The following is a 25,794-nucleotide window of genomic DNA, read 5'->3' on the forward strand; positions in this document are numbered from 1 at the left end:
CCCAACTCTACCAATTATAAAACTTAGCGATTTTTTAAAGATGATTTGACATGGACTGCATAACAATTGAGACTTTGTTTTATTTTATTTTATTTTAAATTCTTTATTCACTAGACCAATATAAATTTTTTTTTGGGATTATACTTTTAATTCAATTATACCTCTTATTGCCCATTATATTTATACACTCACACCCACATTTACAGCTGCAATTACATTTATAGCCTCATTTATAATTATAGTTATATGATATATATTTTATACAATTTATGTTCAGCTCGACCATGTTTCTGTACAAAATGGCACTTCTCCATCTCACAATCATCTCATAATCCTCTTATTTGTATCTCGTTATCATGCGGATTATCAGTATTTAAAGTTCTTCCATTCTTTCTTGGTGAAATCAACCTATATAAAGCTAATTTTCCAGTAAATACACAATTGAATCAGTAATTAATGGATGTAATATGGAAGTACACCTAAAGTCATCTCCAAGATCAGTAGCAATATCCTCGAATCAACAGGTGTTGTTAATTAGAGATCCTGTTCCTTCTAACTACTATTCATTAGATGAAAATAGCCATCATCATCACTCTCATCACAAATCGAAACCGAACGTAAACTTGAATAGCTCACTGGTCTCGCCCAAATGTTTAGTGGAATTCATTGAGTACGAAAAAAAGGACTATGAGGATTATATCAATTTGTCTTCAGCTTACAACCTCAAATGCTATGGAATATTGGGTTTGATCACTATCAATAACTTCTCCTTTTTGATAATTATAACTGACTTTTTGGATGCTGGCAGTATCAATCCAAAGGAAAAGTTCTATAAGATATCCCAAGTTGAATTTATCTGTCTTAATTCTAAACAATTTGATCTGGGTTTTGAAAACCACAATAGGAATGCAATGAACTCTTCTGGGATATCCACTTCTTACTACCCATACACGAATTTTGACAACAATAATACTAATAACAATAATGACAGATTGGCTAAAGAACCTTTAAATAGCAACGAAAATAATGATGATGAACTAAAACTTCCCTTTTCAAGTTTAAAAAAAATGCTATCCAAGGGGTCATTTTACTACTCTAATAATTTTGACATTACAAAGACTTTACAGGCAAGAAGGGATAAAAGTTTAAGCGATACAAATTTGAATCCCATACAGGATTTTTTGTGGAATAAATATCTAATCAACCAGCTCGTCAATTTTCGGAACAATTTAACTGACCTTCAAAAACAGAAATTTGATAGCTGCAAGTTTTTGAATTTAATGATCAGAGGCTTTGCTCAGACTTTAAATACCATTGTTAAATTTGACAATTCTTATGTGCCCAAAAATTTCGTCAGTTTGATTAAAGGTAATACCTATCAAGACTTTCTTGTTTCTATAATCTCAAAAATCGGATGTAATAAAAAAACTAATATACTAGGACCTTATGGGTTGGATGATGGAGGAAATATTTCAAACTATATTGAAACCGAATTTATCTTATACAATGAGTTTTTCTCAATAAGTAATATCACTATTAGATCAAATTTGCCCATATTCTATGAAATCAGCTCTAATTCATCTATAAAGAAAATCGACATTAATAGATCCTTTGAAGCAAACCAACACTCGTTTGATAATCATATAAAGCAATCTATTAAGGATTTCAATGAAACCTATGTCATCAACTTGCTATCTTCTTCAACAAAAGTACCATTTTCTCCAGATGATCCTTTTTCTAAACTGGTTTCCAGGAGTAATTCTGCTTTGGCAACTCTTATTGCCAGTAGAACTAAAAGTAAATCCAATTTAAAGGAAAAGAGAGAGTCCGTCGAAACCGATTTACTAAAACTTTTATTAAATCATTTCAACTGCTTTATGAAAAATAATCCCTTGCTTCAGGAAAGCCTAAGCCTTAGCAACATCAATTACAAATTATATCAATTAATTAAAAGTGATAAAGTCAAGTCAGAAATTCTATTTACGCTTGAAAATCCAATGCTTAATTTTGGTTGTTTTATACTTCCAAATAATGACGAAGTTTTTTCTAAACTTTCCAATTCTTTTCTTAATATCAACGAATTTAACCGCCAACAGACTGGTGTTTTCCGGCTTATTACATTTCAATCTTTTGAAAAAGTTGACGAGCTTTACAAAATCATAATCAAACACTTGATAAGATTGACGCTCAAACTCATATATTGCAGTTCTGTCATGAATTCGAGAGGAAAATCATATTATCAGGATTATTTATCGCAAAATAACAATGATCTCTGGAAAAAAATTTTAGTATTACTTCACGAAAATTCTGTCCAATTGCAAAGAATTTTGGATAAATTTAATATTGACTTAAAGTCAATTGAAAAAACTGCTTCGGCAGATGAAGGTGAAAATAATAAGGAAAGTCTAAAAAACAGCAGAGTTTTCAGTTCTAGTGCTGAGTCTAGAAGCTCTTCATTTTTAGATTCATCTTCATCTGTGTCATTTTCAAGCAGTAAGATGAATTCCTATGAAACTAGTGATAACAGATCCGATACACAACTGGTTAAAAAAAAACAGAAATCAAAATCATTTTTTAGTAATATTTCTGATATCACAGTATCTAGTTCAAAAAAATTGTTTTCCAATTTAACCAACTACAACTATAACAATCTAATCATCAATGAGGATAGCGCGATAAGGAGAAAAAATCGATTGATTAACGGGATGCTTGGGAACAACGAGGAATTTCATCAAGGTTTGGAAGATCAAAAAAAAGATGCTTTGGTTATAAACAAAGTAATATTGTTTGATCCAATATCGGATTATGTGAATAAGGTGCTAATGAAACTAGCCAAAAAGTACTCATACAGAAAAAACATAACAATATTTTCAGGAACGTTTAATGTGAATGCAGATATGTATAATGGCAGTTTGTCAACCTGGTTATTCCCCAAAGAAAACCGTGATGAGTTATTGGTTCAAAAGGAAGAAGACTTAGAAAAGTTGAAGAAATCTCAAGAGAAATTATTATCTCCTCCCCCGGCTTATAAAACCAGTATTAACAACAAAGGCAGCAGTCTTACTGTGAATTATAGCACTTCTCATATTAACAGGTCAGACTCAAGTTTTCTTTCTAATAATAAATCATTAAAATCGGAACTTGCAAATGAAGAAGATCAGAAAAACAATATCGAAACGGATGAGGAATACTTACGTTTTCAGTCCACATATATTGATCTTACCGATGCTAAAGATGATGCTGAAAATGATAATAGTAAGGAGTTTGAGAAGATCACCAGCAGGTCTGGTGAAATTTGTGAATATGATTTATTACCGGATGTGTTTTTAATTGGATTAGAAGAGGTTGTTGAATTGACACCGGGTCAAATGATCAATATAGATTTTACTAACAAAAAATTTTGGGAAAAGAAAATTGGCAAAGAGTTAAATTCTCAAGTGAAGAAATTACTTAAGATTCATCCACCTCAAGATTCGTCCGTTGATTTTTCCAACTCTTTGCTTGATTTGAAGAAATATGTATTGCTTTGGTCTGGGCAGTTAGGCGGTGTTCTTTTGTTAATGTTTGTTAAAAATTATCAAGTAAAGTATATTAAAAATATTGAGAGTAGTATAAAGAAAACAGGAAATTTTGGGTTAGCAAATAAAGGGGGAATCGCATTAAGTTTTAAATACTCGGATACTAAATTTTGTTTTATAACATCACATTTGGCTGCTGGATTGAATAACACAGAGGAAAGACATAATAACTATAAAGCATTGGCTAAATCGCTAAAATTTAATGGAAACAAAAGGATTCGGGATCATGATATAATAATTTGGTTGGGTGATTTTAACTACAGAATATTATTATCGAATGATGAGGTTAGAAATAAAATCAAGAAAAAGGAATTTATGAGTTTATTTGAATATGATCAGTTGAATCAACAAATGATTACCGGGGAAAGTTTTCCATATTTTCAAGAATTTGAAATCAAATTTCCTCCAACTTATAAATTCAATAAGAATGAATCAACCTATGATCTATCAGAGAAAATGAGAATACCTGCATGGACGGATAGAATTTTGAATAGATCATCGAATCGGAATAATTTAAAACAGCTAACATATGGCTGCTCTCAGGATATTAAATTTTCGGATCATAGACCAGTCTATGCTTTATTCAAATCCAGAGTTTGCGTGGTAAATGAGGCGATTAAGAATGAGATAACGAGCAAATTATATGAAAGTAGCAAGAACAAGATTGGAGGAGTTAATAATCTTGTAAATTTGGATTTCAACGAATTGAATAAGAGACTTGATTTAAATATTATTAACAAGAAGAAAATATGGAACAATATTTCAAATCCTGCAAAAACCAAAGATGATATTATTGTCCATAATGCTGATGATTCACTCATAAACGATTTAGAACCGTCAAATAATTTATCATTGCCTCCTCCAAGTTCAGAAAGTAGAAAATGGTGGATAGATGGTGGCCAATTGGTTAAAGTGGATTTGTTTAAGGACAAAAATGTAGATATAAGTAACTTGATAATTAATCCCAAAAGGCCGATTAATCCATTTGAGATTAATGAAGAGCTTGATTTTATTCCAGCAAATTCAATAAAATAGAGACTAGATAAATGAACTTATTTCAAATTATTTATATAAAATTACCAAAATTAATAGTCAATAGAAAATTATATAGTGTATTATGGTATCTGAGATTAAATTTTCAAGAAAAAACTAAAAACTAAAACTAAAATTAAAACTAAAACTAATTACCACTTAAGACATTTTATTGATTAGAACTTATTATTTTGAATTACCATCAAGGATATTATTTAAACTTTGGCTGTTATTAGCATTACTGCCGTTGGTGCTGTTATTGTGAATGGTGGTATTATTGATGTCGCTTTTATTGAGGTTGTTGCTGACATTGTTACTATTCATATTGTTGTTACTGCTAATGTTTTGATTTGGATTGAGAATCTGTTGTTGCAATGAGCTTGAATAATTCAAGTTTATTTGCTGATCAACCTTCTGATCAAGATTATTCAAGTAGTTTGAATCCAATAAATTAACTTCATTTAGTATTGAATCAATCTTGTTGTCCAAATTGTCGAGTAGTTTCTCTAATTTTGCAACGACTGTTTCAGCTTCGTTCATCTGCTTGAATGTGTCAGCAAATTCACCTGAGGTCGTGGGGTTTGTACCAGGGCCAGGCATGTTTGCAAAGAGTTTAGAAAAGAATGGCGTAAAATCAAACAGCAGCTCAATTGAGTCTCTCTAGAACGAGAATAGCGGCAACAAACTATGAAGTGTGAATTCAAATACAGAGCAAAGTGATGCTGATAACTCACCTGAAGCTATTTCTTTTCATTATCTGATGGTTTGCATCCTTAAAGAACCACTGCAAAGGGTGTGTCCGCAACATGTGCGTATATGTACATACCGACATATGCTTACTTACACATAAACATGCATGGTACTGACCCCGTTTTCGAGGTTTGTATCGGTGCAAACCCTTTTTCTCCGTTTCTGGGGTCTGCTGCCGTTTTTCAAAGGACAACTGTTTAAAGAAGCTCAAAAACTTATCCAACGCTGCTTCTCTGCTGTCGATTTTCGGTTGAAGACAAGGAATTGTTGTTTAGGTGTTACAAGAAGAATTGAAGATGCTATTTTCCAGCCTTCTATTGTTGGTTCTCATATCATTGTCCTCCTTGGTGTTGGCCACATCGAAAAAGCTTTTGCTAGTTCATGATGAATCAATTGATTTGAAAAGTGACTATTCAGTTTTTATTGGTGATCTAGCAGGCAATTCCAATTATCAACTAAGTTACTTAAATGTTGATGATCTGACGCAATTGCTGGCTTTCAAGATTTTAAATGAAAATGTGCAAAACCTATATGACAATTTAATTATTTTCCCTTTACAATCCCAAAAAAATTTCAACAGAAAGGTTTCTTCCTCTGATTTAATCAATTTCAATAATAACAATGGTAATATATTTATAATTACTAATGATTTGAGTTTGAATACTGAGGTTCGACTTTTTTTAAATCAATTAGGTATTTATCCATCCCCAAAATATTACAAGATTTTTGATCATTTCAATTATTATCAACAAGAAAACCAAGAAGATAACAATAGCGAAGATCTTCATGATACCTTAAAATTATCAACAAATGAGATCTTGAATAACAATATTGTCTCCAAAATTGATGACGAATTAATACTATATAAGGGCGCATCAGCTATAATTTCAAATAACGAATTAATTGTGCCAGTTTTATCGTCTTCAAGAACTGCTTTTAATTTCAATAAAAAAAAGTCAATTGACTATGATTTGACCTCCTTATCTGAAGATTTAACTTGGTCACTTGGAAATCAAAATTACTTGATTGCATCTTTTCAATCCTTATTGAATTCAAGAGTGTCATGGATTGGTTCTAATCTATTTTTATCAAACGAATTTTATTCAAACTCTAAAGACAATAATAGAAAGGTTGTTAACGATTTAATTAGTTGGACTTTTCAAAATAAATCGATTTTAAAGATTGATTATATCGAGTATTACAAGACAAATAATAATTCAGTAAACAAAAGAATTTCCAATGATTCATTTAAAGAGCTTGATGAAATAATTTATAATATTGCCATTGAAGAATTTGATGGGAAAGTTTGGAAACCATATGTTGCCAATGATCTTCAATTGGAAATTATAATGTTGGATCCTTACTATAGGATTACTTTAAAACCAATTGAATTAGATTCCAAGGTTTTATCATTTAATGATTATTCCAGTTTAGATTCTACATCGAATTTAACATTTTATTCACAAAGATTTGATAGCAATAACAATAATTTAATTAGTCGGTTGAAAAACTCTGGGATTTATACATCAAATAAAGTTAGATTACCAGATCAGCATGGTATTTTTAAATTTAAAATCAATTATGAAAGAAAAGGATTGACATTTTTAAAACATGAACATAGTTCGATTGTTCGAAATTTAGCCAGTGAAGAATTCTCAAAAAGTTGGGAGATATCCAATAGTAGAGTTTATTTGACATCAATTTTTTCATTACTTTTTGTGTGGTTAATATTTACTAATTTAGTTTTATATAGTATCAAAGATAAATTTTTGAAAACCAAAAAGAATGTTTAGGTATAAACGATTCAATTCAGTCTAATCCGATTCCTTTTTATAATTAATAAATATCAATTAAACAACAATAATACTAATAACACTTATAATACTAATAACACTTATAATACTTATAATACTTATACTTATAATACTTATAATATTTAATTAATTATTTATATATATATTTAACTATATATATTTAATTATATATATTTAATCACTAGAAATATCGTTCCAATATGTAATAGTTAACCCAATGAACCCTAATAAAACTACTATATCGCCTAAAATTTGACCGAAACTCAAACCAATTTTAAAAAAAATCCATTCAATTATACCAACAAATATAATTGTCAAAATAGAAGAAACTGCAGTTAAAACTGGTGAAGTTATTGACATCAAAATCAATGAGGCACTGCAAAAGATTAAATTTGATGAGACACTTAACGAAATAAAAAGCCATTCTTTTGAAGATATGATTGATAAGTTTAATAAAATTGAAGATAAATGAGAGTTATAGAAAAAGATTTTGACTACTAAGACAAACAATGTTAAAATAATAAATGATGCAAAACCTATTAAAGTCATAATAAAATTTGAAAAATTGGCCTTTTTCATGGAATTCAAGCTGTTATAGTTGTCTGAAGTTGGACATAAGTATTTTTTATAAAAGACATCATAATAACCATATAATATAGAACCAAAGAGAATCAATAAGTTACCAATTAGTTGATGGGGTTTATTAGCGTAAGTGCTGGTGGTATCAGAATCTTTATTATCATTGGTTGAATAGATTACAATAAAGATGCCGAAAATAGCCATAAGAACTGAAGATACTTTCAAGATTGAGAAAAATTCATTTTTCAATAGAAAGATAGCAAAAATGTATGCAAAGAATGGAGAAGAGTTGTAGATAGCAGTGACATTATTTGAGGTTGTTAGGTTCATTGAAATGTACCAAGTCGATGCAGCAATGTTCAAGATTATGGATAGGATAAAAGAATAAAAAGACATGTATAAAATTGGAGTTGATTTGAAGAAAACAACAAGATTGCTGAGTATTGAAGAGGTTTTAGTTGCTATTTTAATGTTCATGTAGTTATTTCCTCCAAAATCATCATTATCGTTATCGTTATCGTTATCATTAACATTACTATTATTAGTAGTATTTTCTTCATTACCATTGTAGTTGTATATCAAATTTGATATTTGATAAGCCAGATTAATCTCATTCAAAATGAAAGATTTGAGAGAATCATTATTCGGATTATTAACAAACTTCTTGTAGGTTGATATTAATATGGTTTGGAGGAACCAAAATATAATCCAAGCACAGTGAGTTAAGTATAATAATAAAAACGGTTGATTGAAATTCAATGAGTTGTATGAATATGACACCAACTCAGTCTGTGATACAAAAGTTATTAGAGAGACTAGAAATAAGAATGATACAAAGATAATTTTGAAAAGGGATTTTTTTTTCTCTTTATTGATACCGTATGCAACATCGTTGTCAGAGCCTGTCTGCTGTATTATGAGACCAGAGCTGTTTTCAATATCATATTTTATCGACAATGAATTGTTCACAGTAGAGGTGTAGCTGGATATTAAATTTGATTTATGATTCTTCGAAGAATCAGGGTTATTACCAATTGGATAAGAAGAAAGCAAGGGCTCATATAGTGAGTTGGAAGAGGAGACCATTTCTATATTTTCAGTATGTTCAATGTTGTCGGGGCTGAGATTATAGTGATGCGCTTCCATGAAAGACAGTAAGATACCAAACAGAAAAAGCACAGAGTAGATATATCTGTATTGATATGTCAAAGTTTTGAGGGCAGAAAGATCCATTGTGTAATAGCGGTCATATTGATCCAGAGATTCGGAGGCAACCGACAACCGGTTTGAGAACAAAAGCACATATCTGCAATACTAGACTAATAAATGTTATGTATACACTACAGCACATCACACATGCACGTTGTGCATCGTAGGTGCTGCTAAATTCGGGGCCGTGTTTAGGGACAGGAGCTGAACCCACGTGCTGTTTCCTTTTTTAGACGCGGATTGCTTAAGCGGAAATTTGATCTTGTGTCAGGACTTTCGCTATCACATACTGTTTTCCCCTTTCAGTCAGCGTTTTCAGTGGTCTTCGAACCTACACCATTTATTTTTTAGAACTTTTTCTGACTGTTATTTAAAACTTTTATATTCATACTTAAGACTCACAAAAACCAGCTAATGAAGATATAAGATTGCAAGTTTTTTATAAAGTAAATGGATAGGTTTCAGGATTTTTTTCATCAAGTTGCTGGTCATGATGGAACGCTAATTGATACATCAGGCTTAATCTTTGCAAAATTAGCATATCAGAGTGAGATTGATTTTTATACCAGGCTACAATACAGCTCACCAGAGTCAAAAATCTGCAACTTGGATAGTTTAAACAGCCATGATGGTGATTATGATAAATATGATGAATATGGTTCAAGATTAAAAGACTGGGTACCTGTGTTTATGGGCACATTAACTCCATATGCCTATTCAGCTCCAAATAATGAGGGCAAGGACAAAGATGAGATTACTCAGCTTATTGAGAAGACATCTAATGGTTTATTACTAGATAATAGTTGCCTGTCAGTGAGTGATTTTTCATTAAGTACTTCTCTGATCAACATGGTTAACCAGAGCACCAAGGGCCATAAAGCTGTTAGGTGTGGTGGCGGAAGCGATGCAAAACAGCCAACGTATATCATTTTAAATAACCTATTATATGGGTATAATTATCCGTCTGTTATTGATATTAAGTTAGGATCAGTTTTAACGGATCCTTTGGATCCTAAAATCAGTCAAAAGAAACATGAAAGATTAGCATTAGTGTCCAAGAATACAACATCAGGTTCAAACTCGTTTCGAATTTGTGGGTTGAGATTGTTTAATGATGATGATAAAATCGATTTGGATATGTTGAACTCAACGTATAGTAATAGGGATGGTAATAGGGATGATAGTTTCGTGAAGGAAGAGCATATTATCAAACAAAGCTATAATAATAAAAGTTATTTGAAATTGAACAAAGGGTTTGGAAAAAGTCTAAAAGCTGATAATATTAAACAAGCACTATCTTTGTTTTTTCTAAGTAATAGTTTGAGTCCAATTCGTAAAAAAAAAATACTAGAGAATACATTGAATCGTTTGAAATTGTTTTACAATTGTTTGTTAGATGAGGAAATCCGAATATTCTCATGCAGTTTATTGATTGCATATGAAAATGATAGAGAAAAATGGGATGCTCTTAATGACCACGAAGTCCTATTACGTGATTATCCGTTTGGCAGCTCCAGTGAATATGATGATGATGAAGACGATGGAGACGATGAAGACGATGAAGAAGAAGAAGCAGAAGAGGAAAAAGAAAAAGTGGAATACCGCAGAAAATACGTTGAAAATGATGATTTCAACGGAGGGACCAGCGTGGATAATCCACCTCTAAGCTCTCTAAACTTGATCGACTTGGCTCATGCAAGAAGTGTGCCAAACCAAGGGAGGGATGAGAACATTGTGGAAGGTGTCTACAACTTGATGGAGATACTCAAAGCAATTTACAACTCATTGTAATGGCACTCCCTTTGAGCTCATCAGATCCATTCACGTCTTATCTTATCTTGAGATACACCTGCCTAATTGATAGAGCCCTAGCACCCGCTGTATGACAACGCCAAGGTACCGCAGCCACGCGCAGGCCTCTCTGAACGGGAGCTCTCCCTGTGCGTGCGGGAGGGTCTGCGGCCGGGGTCTGGGCCAAGAAAGACGGGGTCTGGGCCGTGGTGTTTTATGGATGTATGTTTCGTCTTCGTTTTGTTTCTGGCGAGTATTTGATACTTCGATATAATCATTGTGAGTGCTCTGTGCTAGGTGAGAGAAAAATATAATACTCAGGCCCTCTGTCTCTGCTCCAGCGCTGGAATCTGGCTTTGATCTGTCTGCTGACTCTTTTGCTTCTTCTGGTTCTTCTGATTCTTCTGGTTCTTATCTCCCACTTCTCTGCTTGCCCTGTGCTACCCAACACCATCCCAACTGTCACTAGTGCAGATTGAACTTACCAATTTCCGGTCTAGTTTTGGCTTTGATCTTGCAAACACTGTTCTAATTTGTTTAAGACCAGTGTGAGTCGTCCTGTTCATCTCTAGAATAGTTGCTTTATTTATCGACTGGGCATATACTGCATAGAGTGGTTGTATCTTTTCTTTGTCTTTATTTTCCCACTGTCTTCCTTGTTCCTTTCCATCTTTTATCCTCTTAATATTCATTAATACTCGCCATAATGACCTCAATTCTACTGCACTCCTCTCCTATAGCTTCACATTTTGATACCACCATTCATCCCAGAAAAAACTCCATATCAAATTTGCATTCCCTAAATATAAACAATACCGATATGTTTCACACTTGTAATCAGCCTAATGATTTAAGTGATGAAACGCATATAAATCTCAACAATAACATCTCCAACAATCACAATCACGATAGTCACACAAATCACAACGACAGCAATAATAATAATAATAATAATAATAATAATAATAATAATAATAATAATAATAATAATAATAATAATAATAATAATAATAATAATAATAACAGCAATAGCAATAGCAATAATGATGGTAATGATAATAATCATAGTAGCAGCAACGATAACAATAACGATAATGATAACGATAACGATAACAAGCATAATGATCACAACAACGATAATCATACTGATGAAGAAGACTACGATGAGTTTGCAAAGGATCAGCTTTGCAAAAGATGCCTCAAACCAATCATCGAGGGCCATGCTTTTGAATTAGGCGATGACAGATGGCATATGTATTGTTTCAGTTGCTCAAATTGCAATAAAAAACTAGGCATCAACTCAGAATTTTTGGTTCTTGGTACTGGTGCTTTAGTTTGTGAAGATTGCACTTATTATTGTAAAAATTGTAAGAAAAAAATCTCAGATTTAGCTATTCTAACTGGTGATGAAGCTTACTGTTCAAATTGTTTTAAATGTAGAAATTGCAAAAGAAAGATTCAAGATTACAGATATGCTAGAACTTCAAAAGGTCTCTTTTGCATGAATTGTCATGAAAAATTACTAGCAAAAAAAATTAAACATGATGCTGAACGAAAAGCAAAAGAAGTTGCAAAAAAATTACAACAATTACAACAGCAGCAAATTCAAATCAGAAACAAATCTCTTCCTGCAATCCCCCAACAGTCTCCAATTTTCTCAAATTCTTCAAACTCTTCAAACTCAGCTCCAACACCCGTATCTGCTATTCCAGTTTTACCATCAAAGAATAATCAACAAAATCAATCAAACCAGCCACGTCAAAATAGCTTGAAAAAGAGAAGCTCAATGTTCTTATTACAAAAGGCTAATCACAGCACTTCCAGCTTAAGGACTTCTTCCAAATCTCCACCTCCACCTCCACCTCCACCAAATATTACTCTTAAAAACAATCTCTCTGAATTAGCTCCTCCAATTCAAATCAAAAGAAATAACAGTGTTTCCAAAAACTCTGATAACTCAAACAATTCAAGCAACACTTCAATAAATTCCAAATCTCAATATCCTCCCCAACAATTACAACAAAAAACCTTCAAACCCCAACCTCAACCTGATATTATCAATACTATAAATAGTAACCCCGATAATATTACTCGCAATAATAGCAATGCAAATAACATTCTTAAAATCAATAACACTTCTACCAATAACAAAACAAATGATCACTCAAGCAATATATCTTCTCAAGTTTTATTAATGCCACACGATAGACAAATACCTATATCTCCATCTTTTGTATTGGGCCAACCTCCAACAAGCAAAAATGATCATTCTATAATTGAAACTTCAAAACAACAATTCTACGATTCTATCAACAACAATATACAAGCATCTCGTACTCCCAGAAAGAAATCATCAAAAACAAATTTACCGGTTAGTCTGTTATCTCCAGTATCATACCATAATAGAACTATTCCAATAGATGACAACGAAAAAAATCATAACAAATATAACCTTGTATCAAGTTCTGCTCCAACAACTACATCAATACCATCTAATATTATCAATAAAACCTCCAAAAACAACTTATCATATAATTATCACAACAATATCAATAACAATTTTTCAGTTAATAAGAATAATCTATTTCTTAATAAGAGCGAAAGTTCTTCTCGGGAAAGTATCAATGATCAGTATTCCTCAAACTATGCTAATATTTCATCGATAATCGGCTCACCAAGTAACCTTGTTGTTCCTGAAGATAATAGAGGTGGGAATTTCATTGATATGAATGATTCTGACGATAATAACAACCCAATCTCTGATAATGCATTAAAAATTCAAAATAACTTTATTGACCTATCACTTAATAACTTAAGAGATGATACTAATGAATCGGATCATGAAGTCATTAATGAACCTAATACTCCAGCAAGAGTCAATCGTTTATTCAAATTTGGCAGTGGACATTTTGAAAAGGAAAAAGATTATGATGGTGGTAACGAAACCCATAAAGTCTCAACACCTTCAAGTGCAATGAGTAAATTTTCTAGTTTAACCAGATCACTATCGATCAAGTCTCCAAAAACTCCCAAAAGCTTATTTGGTAGCAAACATAAAAAGAGTCTTAGCACAACAAGTTCAGCTGATACTAGTACGATTGTTCTTTCTGCATATAACAATTATCATAACAATTTTAGCTCATCCAGTTATCAGATTTCATTAGATCCAAGAGTTGGCCATAATAGAATCCAGTCGGGATCATCGATAAAACCAGGGGGTGCTTTGGTCTTTCCAACAGCCCCAGTACCTTCATACTCACACATTAGATCTTCCTCAGACGTTTTAAAATCATCGGTTGATGCTGGACTGAGTCAGAGTGGATTTTCTAGTAATTCCATAGCAAATGCAGTAAACCAGGCAGAATCAGAATTACGTGCATTGAAATCAGAAATTCATGTTTTAACCAAGCAATCCGTTTCAATTAGAAGCGAAATTTCTGATTTAGCTAATGCCAGAGATTCTATAGCCAATGAAGTTTTTGATCTCACCAATACATTAAATGAACTAAAAGAAAAGGTTGAAGAGCAGAAGAATATAATTGAAGAAAACGAAAAGTTGATTAAGATTCAAGAAAAAGACAAGTCCAATGATATTATGAATTACAATAAAAGCAATAGCACTAACAATAACGATAATGATAATAGTAACTTTTCTAAATCAAGCTCATTCAGCTATATGAATCTTAATAGTAGTCAGAGCAATGTATCATATAGTAGCCATGTTTTAAACAAACCACAAGGTAATATTGGAAATAATTCTAATTCAGGGACCGACATTATTGTGACTCAACCATATAATACTACTTCTATTTCGCCAATCGATGAGCACATCACAGTTGGATCAGTCGAGATGGTTGAAACAGCCAAACCTAAGGGAAAGGCTAGATTTTGGAAACGAGCTCAAGTTGGAAAACCATTTGGTAAATTGACTGGTAAAGAGGCCAAAAATTTAATATCAATGCCCAATTCACAATCATTGTCAGCATTAGGACATCAACTCCAGCCTAATGTTTCAACTAATTCATTAGTTAGTCATACGGCTAGTAACAACAGTCTCTCAATCCATTCAAATGTCACAGAAATAGATTTGGGAACAACTTTAGAAGAAAGGGTTAAAAGAGAGAAAAGAGCAATGCCATTGATATTGATGGTATGTATGTCAATAGTTGAATCAAAAGGAATCGACAGTGAAGGTATTTATCGTAAGAGCGGTGGAAACTCTCAGATTGAAGCCATTGAAAAAGCATTTGATAAGTTACCTGATGATCAATTGACATCACCAGAATTGGAAGATGCGCTACATGGAGATATTAATGCAGTTACCAGTGCGTTGAAAAGATTTTTACGTCGTTTGCCTGAACCAATAATTACCTATGGTAGTTATGAGGGATTTATCAATGTCGCACAGCAAAAGAAATTAGACAAAAAAATTGAAAGTTTAACGAAAATTATAGATGGATTACCAAAGTCACATCAATATGCACTATACTCTTTAACAAAACATCTTAATTTAATTGCTCTGCATTGTAATATTAACTTGATGAATTTCCATAATTTGGCAATTGTTTTTGCTCCAACATTAGCCAGAGATTTGACTGGTGAAAGAGATATTCAAGATATGCAAGCCAAAAACGATGTTACTGAATGTTTAATTAAAAATCATTCAACCATATTTAAAGATTTCAGTTGATTTTATTAACATAATAGAAGAGATTCCAATGTCTTTTGTTATAAATTTTTTTAATTTTTTTTATATCTATGTTCAACTTATTATTTTCTGTGTTCAACTTATTATTTTCTGTGTTCAACTTATTATCTTCTGTGTTTATTTTTTTAATTTTTTAATTTTTTTTCGATTTATTTTAAAAGTTTTAATTTGTTTTTATTGTACTTTTAAGACAATTATTATGGCTTGATAATTTTGGAAATTCCAAATTTAGCAAGGTTTTTGTTAATTTGAAGTTATTATTTTGTTTGTTTGTTTGTTTGTTTTATTTTTTTTTTTTTTGCTTGGTTTTTTTATCGATAATTTTTTTTGTTTTTAGACTATTTTGGCTGTTTATTTTAGTCTTAATTTATTGTTATTTAAGTCGTTGATTTTGTGTTCAAGTAATTGCCGTTTTTTGATTGAAATTTCTTTTAGTTTTTTTTTTACTTAGTATATATTGATGTATATAATTGCACTTCTATTTTTTTGCATTTCAGTTCTTCTTTTTATATTTACTTAAAATATACTTGTTCACTTAATATATTTTATATTTTTATTTTGTAAAGAATTTTGGAGCTAGAGTAGATTAACTTAAAGAAATCTAGATAAGTTGACTTTTACAACAAGTTTTTCCTAAATTGTTACATCTCAGCTTGCAATAAATTTGAATATCTTGGTTCAGCCACTGATACAGTTTCATCGTCACTCGAAAACTAGATAGATTTTCTGTTTTAATTGATGAATATTGGTAAGCATTTGACAGTATTCCAAAAGAAATAACGTTTGAAATGACATGTGCATTTTATGCGATGTGATAGCATCCACACAGCTGGCTGTGATTTAGCTTTTCTTATGCGTTAAAACATGTAGCACCAAAGCTTAAATAAAGTATGATTAAGACCAGATTCATGGTAGCAGTCAACAACCGATCCATATCACTGGTTTATGCATATAGCGCGTGCTTATGTCTGCAATACACAATTTTGCGTGAACACACAGAGATAAACATTAAAAGTATTATGAGAAATCAAAACGTTTTTATTGGCTGTTACTCGTCAGGTGCCTTCAATGCTCTTTTTTCCACATACATTTCCACTCTTTCGCCGCAGACCAATGATAATTGGCTAAAATGTATTATTTTTCAATTTCACTATAATTTAACTTTATTATCATTGATTGAAGGAACAGTTAGAAATAGGATCGAATTGATGCTCAGTTACTTGTTTTACTGAATAAGAAACCAGGGAATAAAAATTACATATTAAATTACTAGATATTAAATATTCGCAATACTCCAAAACAAAATAATAGATTATTAAGAATTTGATTCGATTTTTTTATTGCATTTTGTAATCATAGAGGAATAATAGACATAAAAACAAGAATAATATAACAATGTTTCAATCTATCAAATTTGGTATAAAATCTAGCACTGTAAGTGATCTTCCAGATATTCTATAATTTTTTCAAATATTTTAGGAGGGAATATAATTTATATTCAAATAAAATACTCGACAACATAGGTTGAGTGTTAAAGAGTTAGTATAAAACTAAAATCAGATCAGATATTATCAAAAGAAATCTGATTGTTTTTACTTCAATAGTTCAATGTGATTTGATGTTGGTTTATTTTATATTCAAGCAAAATCATTAACTAAAGAGTAAACTAATTTGGAAAGAACAAAGGAAAAAGAATTCGAAAAATTGAATATTTGTTATATTATTATTGTTATTGTTTTTGTTGATATTATGATACTAACACAATTACTTTAAATTTAGAGATCTTTTTCAACCACAGCAGCAAAAGAAGCTAGTTCACCAATTTACAAAAATCTCCTTACTGGAGCTGTCGGTGTTACTGGATTGACATCTGCTTATTTATTATGGGCAGATTCACATAGTGCTGAAGCCATGACAGCTGCTGAACATGGTTTACATCCTCCAGCCTTTGGATGGTCTCACAATGGTATGTTTGACACTTTTGACCATGCTGCAATTCGTCGTGGTTTTCAAGTTTATCGTGAAGTTTGCGCTGCTTGTCACGGATTGGATAGAATTGCTTGGAGAACATTAATAGGTGTTTCTCATACCAATAGTGAAATTAAAGAAATTGTTGAAGAACTAGAATATGATGATGAACCTGATGACCAAGGTAAACCAAGAAAGAGAGTCGGTAAATTGGCTGATTACATTCAAAACCCTTATGATAATGAGCAAGCTGCCAGAGCTGCCAACCAAGGTGCTTTACCGCCAGATTTATCATTAATCATCAAAGCTAGACATGGTGGATGTGATTACATTTTCTCATTGTTAACCGGATATCCAGAAGAACCACCAGCAGGTGTTGTATTACCACCAGGATCCAATTACAATCCATACTTTCCAGGTGGAGCTATTGCTATGGGCAGAGTTTTGTTTGATGACTTGGTTGAATACGATGATGGTACTCCAGCTACCACTTCCCAAATGGCAAAAGATGTTTCGATTTTCTTAAACTGGGCATCTGAACCTGAACACGATGAACGTAAAAAAGTTGGATTAAAAGTCTTGGTGGTCACTTCAGCTCTTTACTTGCTCTCTATTTGGGTAAAGAAATTCAAGTTTGTTGGTCTTAAAAACAGAAAGATTATTTTTAATCCTCCAAAAAATTAAATTAAATTAAATTAAACCAATTTAAATTACATTGAAATACAATACGAAATAAACGAAAATGAAAATAAAATAAAAATTATAAAAATTATAAAAATTATAAAAATTATAAAAATTATAAAAATTATAAAATCAATTTAATTTGATTTAAATTATTTTAATGATTTTTTTGTTAATTTTATGTGATATAAATATAATATAATATGATTCTTATGATATTCTTTTAAAACATTTTCAAAACAAAAAAAATCAAATCACAAATAGATAACAATCTTTAAACAAAAAAAAATCAAAAAAAAACAACAAAATCAAAAATCAAAAATCAAAAACAAAATAAAAACTAAGACCTACCATTAATTTCCCTCTACCTCTACAAATAATCTAATTGTCAAGTTTTGCATAAAACATAAAAACAAAATCAGCAGTTGAACAAAAACTTCTTGTTTTTATCTTTCTTTCCCATCCTCTAATTGTTTATATTCGATTTTTATATTCCATCTTTATCTTAATATTTTTCTATCTTTATCTCACCTACTCAATACACTTTCCGCCCGTTTCCGTTTTCTCAGCCGTAGCCTGTAAAGCACGTGTCATACACGGGACCCACCACTGAGTTTTTCTGTTTGCATTTTTCAGCACAAACAGCAGAAGAAGCACAAAACCCTTCACTAACACAGTCAGAGTCATGTTCAGACAAACCTCCAGCCTCTGGAGACAACCTTCTTCGTTATGGCTCAGGAGAAGAGCTCCCCTGGTGCTGTTTTCCTCGTCTTGTTCTGCTTTTATGCTGAAAGTTTCTCAGAACTATCCCAAAAACATCGCTACTTCGAACCAGGTATTTCGCCAGGAAATCGATTTCAAGAACATCACAAAGGCTCCCACCTACGCATTGTTCCAGAAACTAGGCTTGATTTCTTCTTCATCATCAGGAATAATTAACTGGTTGCCTTTGGGATTGAGAATCTTGAAAAAAGTGGAAAATGTCATACACAAAAGGATGACTGAGATTGGCTGTGATGAGGTTGCCTTGACTTCCTTATCAAGCAAAGAGCTATGGCAAAAAACTGGAAGATGGGAAAATAATGAGTTATTTAAATTGACAGATTTGAAAAAAGCTGATTACTGTCTTGCAGCCACTTGTGAAGAGGAGATTTCTGAAATTGTTAAGTCTAATTTAGATTCATACAAAGATTTACCACTTTTATTATATCAAATAACGAGAAAATACCGAGACGAATTGCGACCAAGGGCTGGTTTGTTGAGAAGTCGAGAATTTGTAATGAAAGATGCTTATTCATTTCATTTAGATCAAACAGATGCCAAAATGTGTTTTGATCTTTTTAATCAAGCGTATTACAAAATTTTCAATGACCTAAAAGTTCCTTTTGTTTCGGCATTGGCAGATTCTGGAGAAATTGGTGGTGATTTATCTCTAGAATGGCATTACCCCAATGAAAATGGTGAAGATACTTTATTCGAATGTAGCCATTGCAAAAAGATTTCAAACATTGAAAAGCAAGCTTCCTTACCAAACGATAAAAGTAATGAAGCCAGTGAAGCTAGTGAAGCTAGTGAAGCTAGTGAAGTCAGTAAAGCCAGTGAAACCAGTGAAGCTAGTGTTAGATACTATTTAACTGAAGACAACAATACTTTGATTGCTGCATACTACCCTAAAGAACGTAAATTAATGTCATCTTTCATCAAAAAGGAAATTCCCGAAATCAATTTAAAACTAAAGGATCAATCTGAAATCTTGAAATTATTCAAGGAAAACACTGATGAAGAAAATAATGGATTTATTAAAAACGTTATAAGAGTTATGGATGTTAGAATCAATCCAAGTACAATATTACCTGATTTTCCCTCGGAAATTAAGTTTCAACGAAATTCCTTCACCACTCTTAACGATTTTAGTATAGTCGAAGCTAAGGAAAAAGAGATTTGTGGAGACTGCGAAAAGGGTGTAATATCATCTTTTAAATCAATTGAAGTTGGACATACGTTTTACCTTGGTACAAGATATAGCAAACCAATGTCATTAAAAGTTAAATCCACCGACGGCAAACAGGATATTTATCTTGAAATGGGTTGTTATGGTATTGGTGTGTCAAGGCTTATGGCTGCAATTGCTGAAGTTTCTAGAGACGATTCTGGTTTATGCTGGCCATCAATTATTGCACCCTATCACTTGAGTTTGATTGTAATACCCCAATTTTCCAATGAAAGAACAGCTGGAAAAGTTGATCAATTAATTAAAGAGTGCTCTGAAAATGGTATCGAGGTGTTTAATGGCAACACGAATACAAACGATTATAGTTTAAAGAAAAGGATCAATGAAACTATGTCTTTAGGTATACCATTATTCATTGTTATTGGTGGCAAATTTTTAGATAAAAACATGATTGAAATTGAGGTTCGACCAAGCAAGTTCCGAGATTATAAAACTAACAGCAGTCATGACAGTGAATTGGAAATTAACAAGTTATACAGAGATCCAAATAACAAAAGAAATTGGAATTGGGAATTTCGCAAAGCTATAAAAAATGCGAGAGCTACCTATAATGAGACACATGTTGTAAATAGAAAAGGATTCATTCCAGTTGTTAAAGCACTTTTAAAAGATTTGTAATATTTTCAATAATTGGGTATTGTTTTGTACATAAATAACAATATACTCTGTTTTCATCGATCAACAAAAATGCTATTGAACTCTGATTATTTTTTTTCTTGTATTATATTTTTATGTAGCATTATCCAAATGAAAATCATTAAAAAAAACTTGAAAAAAATATAAATAGGTAAGATAACAAATAAAAACAAATGATAGAATACAACAACAAAATTGAAAGTGCAAGTTGCAACAAAAGAATAAAAAGAAAAAAAAATTGCCTTATCAAAATGAAATTGTGAAATTTAAATTGATTATTGTGTTTTTTTGGCAGCCATTTCACGAAATGTCCCAATGTTATTTAGCCATTTTCACCAACCTTGCTTGATTCTGGATATTTGTTCAGGACTTTGAGAAAAACTTTGTTGCTAGTTTGGAAATAACATGTAAACCGATAACACTAAAGATGAAGCCAACAGCTAAGAATAAAACGACCAATGGATCAACCCTCAACCCTTGAGCTTCGTCGGTGTACAACTTCAACATCGTAGCAGAAGAGCCACCAGCACCAACAGACCTGGTTGAGGCAGGAGTTTGGCTGGCCTTCTTATCCTGAGCAGCTCTTCTTTTAGCTAGGGTTCTTTGACCACCTGGAACTGCGGTTGACTATATGACAATTTAGCAGAGATTAGTGGTTTGCAATCAAAGAAAGGAGTGCCAGAGACAGCAAAAACAAGTCTTACCATTGTAGTGCGAAGTGTAGTATGAGAGTAACGAGGAAATCAGTTGTTTGCAATTGCTGATAGCTGTGTTGTTATCTCACGAAGAAAGTGGACGAAAAGTAGAGGAAAGTGATGTGTTAAATTTGAGGCCGGCGGGTAACATTTGCAAGCTTTTGTATGGAGCTGAAAATTTTCAGAGAGAAGCAGATGCTGGAGCTGAGTTGGAGAAACAGCAGCTGGAGAGAGACTGTTAAGACGACGACAGGTGTTTGCTTTTGTTGTTGCTTGTTGCTTTTGCTAGTTCATTGGAGCCTGGGGTATCTTGTTTCCAGCTGGGTCGTGATGAGTAACAGAAGACGTCCAAACAGACTAACCAAGTCTTTGTTCAACACGAGAGAGGACAGTGCCTTCAAGGAGGCCTTGAAACTCTACGAATCAAAACAGTACAAGAAGTCCTTGAAGATATTGGATCAGGTCTTGAAGAAGAACTCAAACCACATCGAATCCGTTTGCTTGAAAGGGTTGGTTTTGGATCAGCATTCCAAGGCGAGATTGGAGGGAAACAACGCCAACAACTCTGGGGCCACTGCCACTTCCAATGCCAACAACAACATTTCGTTCCAAGAATACAACCAAAACATATCTGACGCTAAAAACTATATTGAACGAGCAATTGAGAAAAACGCATTGAAAAACAACCCCATCGTATACCATATCATTGCCATTTATTACAAGCAGAACTTGGATTACGCCAACGCTGCCAAATTCTACCAACTAGCGGTTGACAATGAGGCTGTTAATAAAAACATCCCCAACGATTTGTCCCTCTGTTTATCTCAACTAAGAGACTATCCTAATTTAGTTAAAGCAAAGGATTTGGTATTGAACAACGCTCCTGGATATAGAGCGAATTGGACTGCATTGTCGATTGCGTATCATTTAAATGGCGATTATAACAATGCATTCAAACGTTTGACCCAATTTGAAGCTTTAGCAAAGGGAAAAATCTCCGATGCCGAAAAATATGAACATTCCGACTGTTTATTATACAAAAATTCAATAATTTATGAATCTGGAAACATTAAAAAGGCCCTTGATGATTTAGAAGTTATAAAACCATCCATTAAAGATTTTTTGACCTGGTTTCAATTCAAGGCCAAATATTTCCTCTTGTTAAAGGACTACAAGAACGCCGCAATTGCTTATAGAACGTTATTGAAAAGAAATCCCGATAATATCAGTTACTATTATAATTTGGAAGTTGCTTTAAAATTCCCATCTGTTAAAAATCCAGAAAAAAAATTAGCTCTAAGATTGAAATTATATGACAAATTATCCAAATTTTATCCTAAATCTGATCCTCCAAAATTCATTCCTTTGACTTTTTTGAATTCAGAAAATCCGCTATTTAAAATAAAATGTCAAGACTATATTTTAGAAAAATTGTCTAGAGGTGTTCCATCAACTTTTAATAACTTGAAATCTATCTACAAAAATGAGAAAAAAAGCAAAGTTATTGAATCAATTGTTTTGCAATTTTTAAAAGATTTACTATCGCCTTCAACTAAAATCAAAGATCCAACTGTAACCGCTTGGACCTATTACTATTTAGCTCAACATTATCTTTATTTAAATGATACTGAGAATGCAAAGAACTATATCGATAAAGCAATTGAGCATTCTCCTACTTTAGTTGAGCTATACTTGATGAAAGCAAGAATCGTTAAAAGAACTGGTGATTTCCTTGAAGCATCAAAAATTATGAACGAATGTAGATTAATGGATTTACAGGATCGTTTTGTTAATTGTAAAACAGCTAAATATTATCTTAGAGCCAATTTGGTTGATGAGGCAATCAAAACTGCCTCAATATTTACTATCAACTCTAAATATCCAAACGGTTTGCAAGATTTATATGTAATGCAATCAAGTTGGTATATCGTTGAAGAAGGTGAAGCATATTTCAGAATTTATAACCAAAAATTAAAAGAATTTCAAAAATTTATTACCAATCATGAAAAGAAGGAATTTATTGAAAAAATTCTCAATTCTACTATTTCTATTAGAGAATATACAAAGGAGGAATTGAAAGAAAGAGATGCCCTATTGAAAAGTATTAAAGAGAAATTGTCGGAAATTAAGAAAGCTAAGGGATTGTCAATGAAAAGATTTGATGCAGTGATCAAGATTTTTAACACATATTACAATGATCAATATGATTTTCACACATATTCAATGAGAAAGGGCACACCGCTTTCTTATATTGAAATGGTAAAATATGAAGATACAATTTATAAATCAGGAGTGTTTCAAAGAGCCATTAAAGGAATTTCAGACTTGTATTTTGAGATTAACTATGAACTAAAATTTAAAAAGCAATTTGAAAATGCTGAAAAAATTGAAAAAATTGAAGATATCAATTCAATTTTAAGCATTGAAAGTGATTCGGAATTGACATTTTTGAGTTTTTATTTAAAATATGAAAAACTAATAACAAATAATGATAGTTTACATAGTCACAGTAATAATAAAAAAAATAAAAAACATAATGCTAATAATGATCACAGTTATAATGAAAATTATGATAAAGAAGCATTAAAGATTTTATTGATTGAGAATGACCAAGATCCATTTGGAAATCAATTAATTTCCTGTTCAAATCCAATTGAGGAATTGAATCAAAAACTTGAACCTCTATTAAAACAGGGACCAAATTTATTATTTACGTTAAAATTATTATTCAGAATTTATTTCAATCAAAATAAATTTTTGTTGTGTTTCAAGAGCATTAAAACCATTGATCAGTTAACATTTAAACAAGGTGAATTATTGGGATATTACTTGGTTAAATTATACGATTTTGTGTTCAATAAGAAGAACGATGAAGAAGTTAAAATTCCTGAAAGTATTAAAGTCGTTTTAAAAAAAAGTATTCAATTGACCTTTAAAGATTTCGTTGTTGATAACGACAAAGAAAAATTGATCGAATTTCTTGAGATCCCAGAGAAAAATAAAAGGAATAATCTTGAGGCACTAATTTATTATTTGAAGGGAATTAAAATTGTAGACTCTTCTAAATATGAAGAAGCAAAATCAAAGTATTCGCTTGAGATAAAGAAATTAATTCAAAAAGACGATAAAACCTTGAACGATAATGATAAAATCATGATTGAAGATTGGATATTAAAAGAAGAGGGTGATTATTATTACTAAAAACCTTGAGCATCAAACTAAATTTTTGTTTTGTTTTGCTTTTCTTGTTATTTATTTTATCTTTTTTTTTTTCCTACATTTTTATTATAGTTTTGCAATATAGTGATTTCACTTGTTCAAATATATTTTGAGTTTCAAAATAATAAAAAAGGGTCTACTTTATAATTTACATGATCCCATTACGACTAATATATATTAATAAAAGGCATTATTTAGGTGTATAATTGACTAAAGATTAAAATTTTGGACATATACAGCAAAATGGAAATGAGTACTAATGTATTCTAAGACCATGAACCGAATTGATTTTATAGCTTTGCCAAAATAGCATCAACACCAGAAACAGAAACACCACTTTGGGTTTCTTGCTCCGAATAAGTTACTACGCCATTATCTATAACTATAGCATATCTTGAGGTTCTAATGCCCATTCCATAAACAGAAGAGTCTTTCCAATAGCCAATTTTCTTGGAAAAGGAAGTATTAGGATCGCTGGCAAATAAAACTTTTGGTTTGAAATCATCTTTCAAAGTGTCCTTTAGTGAGATATTGAGATAAGAAAACAAATCTTTCTTCCAAGCATTTAAAACAAAAGCATCATTATTGGAAATAACCAAGAGTAAATCAATTCCCTTTTCTTTAAAGTCCTTTAAACGCTTTAAAATATCAGGGATATGAGAATTGGAGCAAGTGGGAGTAAATGCTCCGGGAACAGAAACAATAACAATCTTCTTGTTTTTAAGGAACTCAGCATCCAACTGGATCTTCGCTGGTCTGGGGCAAACTCTGGCATCAACAGTCTCCAGGTCAAGGGGGATGTATCTGAACTCTACATCCAGGAGAAACTTGGTTCCAACTTCAATTCCAACAACCATGACTCACCAGGTAATACTGCAAATAACGATAACACTCAGTGAAACAAACAGTTTAGTGTTGCTCGTAGAGCCATTTTTATATTGTCAGCAATGGTGTTTGATGAGCCTTTGATTGGTTTGTGCAGTGGAGATTCGAAATCGAGTGTGATGAGGAAAACGAGCCAGAAAGATGGATCTAATCAGCCCAATGGATCTTACCACAGATTTGGATCTCACCAGTTGTGTGGGTCTGGTTTCTCTTCGCCTAAATAGGCAACTGCACTCAG

The 25,794-nt window shown here is 31.9% G+C and overlaps 12 protein-coding genes across 12 annotated transcripts; 8 read left to right on the top strand and 4 right to left on the bottom strand.

Moving 5' to 3' along the window:
- Positions 1 to 647: 647 nt before the first annotated feature.
- ASCRUDRAFT_22109 (phosphoinositide 5-phosphatase INP51) lies at positions 648 to 4,592 on the top strand (the record flags this gene model as incomplete). The annotated part of the gene is made up of 7 exons (XM_020189727.1): positions 648 to 885; positions 1,003 to 1,709; positions 1,827 to 2,433; positions 2,737 to 2,950; positions 3,284 to 3,437; positions 3,513 to 4,227; positions 4,363 to 4,592. Coding segments are annotated over 7 exons (2,865 nt in total), but the record flags the coding sequence as incomplete, so codon positions are not given.
- A 204-nt stretch (positions 4,593 to 4,796) lies between these two features.
- On the bottom strand, positions 4,797 to 5,210 carry ASCRUDRAFT_9920 (uncharacterized protein; the record flags this gene model as incomplete). The annotated part of the gene is made up of 1 exon (XM_020195274.1): positions 4,797 to 5,210. One exon carries the CDS (start codon positions 5,208 to 5,210, stop codon positions 4,797 to 4,799), a length of 414 nt encoding a protein of 137 aa, XP_020045154.1.
- A 373-nt stretch (positions 5,211 to 5,583) lies between these two features.
- Positions 5,584 to 7,229, top strand: WBP1 (dolichyl-diphosphooligosaccharide-protein glycotransferase). The gene has a single exon (XM_020193922.1). The coding sequence runs from the start codon at positions 5,657 to 5,659 to the stop codon at positions 7,151 to 7,153; it is 1,497 nt and encodes a 498-aa protein (XP_020045155.1). The 5' UTR covers positions 5,584 to 5,656; the 3' UTR covers positions 7,154 to 7,229.
- Positions 7,230 to 7,348: 119 nt separating this feature from the next.
- On the bottom strand, positions 7,349 to 8,599 carry ASCRUDRAFT_20007 (uncharacterized protein; the record flags this gene model as incomplete). The annotated part of the gene is made up of 1 exon (XM_020189616.2): positions 7,349 to 8,599. A coding segment is annotated over one exon (1,251 nt), but the record flags the coding sequence as incomplete, so codon positions are not given.
- Positions 8,600 to 9,412: 813 nt separating this feature from the next.
- On the top strand, positions 9,413 to 10,753 carry ARG82 (inositol polyphosphate multikinase; the record flags this gene model as incomplete). Its single annotated transcript, XM_020190865.1, has 2 exons — positions 9,413 to 9,746; positions 9,843 to 10,753. 2 exons carry the CDS (start codon positions 9,413 to 9,415, stop codon positions 10,751 to 10,753), a joined length of 1,245 nt encoding a protein of 414 aa, XP_020045157.1.
- A 1,186-nt stretch (positions 10,754 to 11,939) lies between these two features.
- ASCRUDRAFT_17788 (uncharacterized protein) lies at positions 11,940 to 12,299 on the top strand (the record flags this gene model as incomplete). The annotated part of the gene is made up of 1 exon (XM_020189504.1): positions 11,940 to 12,299. A coding segment is annotated over one exon (360 nt), but the record flags the coding sequence as incomplete, so codon positions are not given.
- A 2,550-nt stretch (positions 12,300 to 14,849) lies between these two features.
- Positions 14,850 to 15,428, top strand: ASCRUDRAFT_17838 (Rho GTPase-activating protein; the record flags this gene model as incomplete). Its single annotated transcript, XM_020189507.1, has 1 exon — positions 14,850 to 15,428. A coding segment is annotated over one exon (579 nt), but the record flags the coding sequence as incomplete, so codon positions are not given.
- Positions 15,429 to 16,606: 1,178 nt separating this feature from the next.
- On the top strand, positions 16,607 to 18,178 carry CYT1 (ubiquinol--cytochrome-c reductase catalytic subunit CYT1). The gene is made up of 2 exons (XM_020193923.1): positions 16,607 to 16,895; positions 17,241 to 18,178. Exons 1-2 carry the CDS (start codon positions 16,857 to 16,859, stop codon positions 18,111 to 18,113), a joined length of 912 nt encoding a protein of 303 aa, XP_020045160.1. The 5' UTR covers positions 16,607 to 16,856; the 3' UTR covers positions 18,114 to 18,178.
- Positions 18,179 to 18,894: 716 nt separating this feature from the next.
- Positions 18,895 to 20,739, top strand: AIM10 (putative proline--tRNA ligase AIM10; the record flags this gene model as incomplete). The annotated part of the gene is made up of 1 exon (XM_020194731.1): positions 18,895 to 20,739. The coding sequence occupies one exon, from the start codon at positions 18,895 to 18,897 to the stop codon at positions 20,737 to 20,739; it is 1,845 nt and encodes a 614-aa protein (XP_020045161.1).
- A 300-nt stretch (positions 20,740 to 21,039) lies between these two features.
- Positions 21,040 to 21,511, bottom strand: ASCRUDRAFT_77582 (SEC61-beta family protein). Its single transcript, XM_020193924.1, has 2 exons — positions 21,462 to 21,511; positions 21,040 to 21,384 (listed from the first exon to the last, which is right to left on the bottom strand). Exons 1-2 carry the CDS (start codon positions 21,462 to 21,464, stop codon positions 21,121 to 21,123), a joined length of 267 nt encoding a protein of 88 aa, XP_020045162.1. The 5' UTR covers positions 21,465 to 21,511; the 3' UTR covers positions 21,040 to 21,120.
- A 310-nt stretch (positions 21,512 to 21,821) lies between these two features.
- NAT1 (peptide alpha-N-acetyltransferase complex A subunit NAT1) lies at positions 21,822 to 24,248 on the top strand (the record flags this gene model as incomplete). Its single annotated transcript, XM_020189565.1, has 2 exons — positions 21,822 to 23,904; positions 24,031 to 24,248. Coding segments are annotated over 2 exons (2,301 nt in total), but the record flags the coding sequence as incomplete, so codon positions are not given.
- Positions 24,249 to 24,767: 519 nt separating this feature from the next.
- On the bottom strand, positions 24,768 to 25,567 carry ASCRUDRAFT_77583 (peroxiredoxin family protein). Its single transcript, XM_020193925.1, has one exon. It carries the CDS (start codon positions 25,526 to 25,528, stop codon positions 24,962 to 24,964), a length of 567 nt encoding a protein of 188 aa, XP_020045164.1. The 5' UTR covers positions 25,529 to 25,567; the 3' UTR covers positions 24,768 to 24,961.
- Positions 25,568 to 25,794: the final 227 nt, after the last annotated feature.

This window comes from Ascoidea rubescens (genome assembly GCF_001661345.1).
Source record: "Ascoidea rubescens DSM 1968 unplaced genomic scaffold ASCRUscaffold_15, whole genome shotgun sequence".
Classification (NCBI taxonomy): Eukaryota; Fungi; Ascomycota; class Saccharomycetes; order Ascoideales; family Ascoideaceae; genus Ascoidea; species Ascoidea rubescens.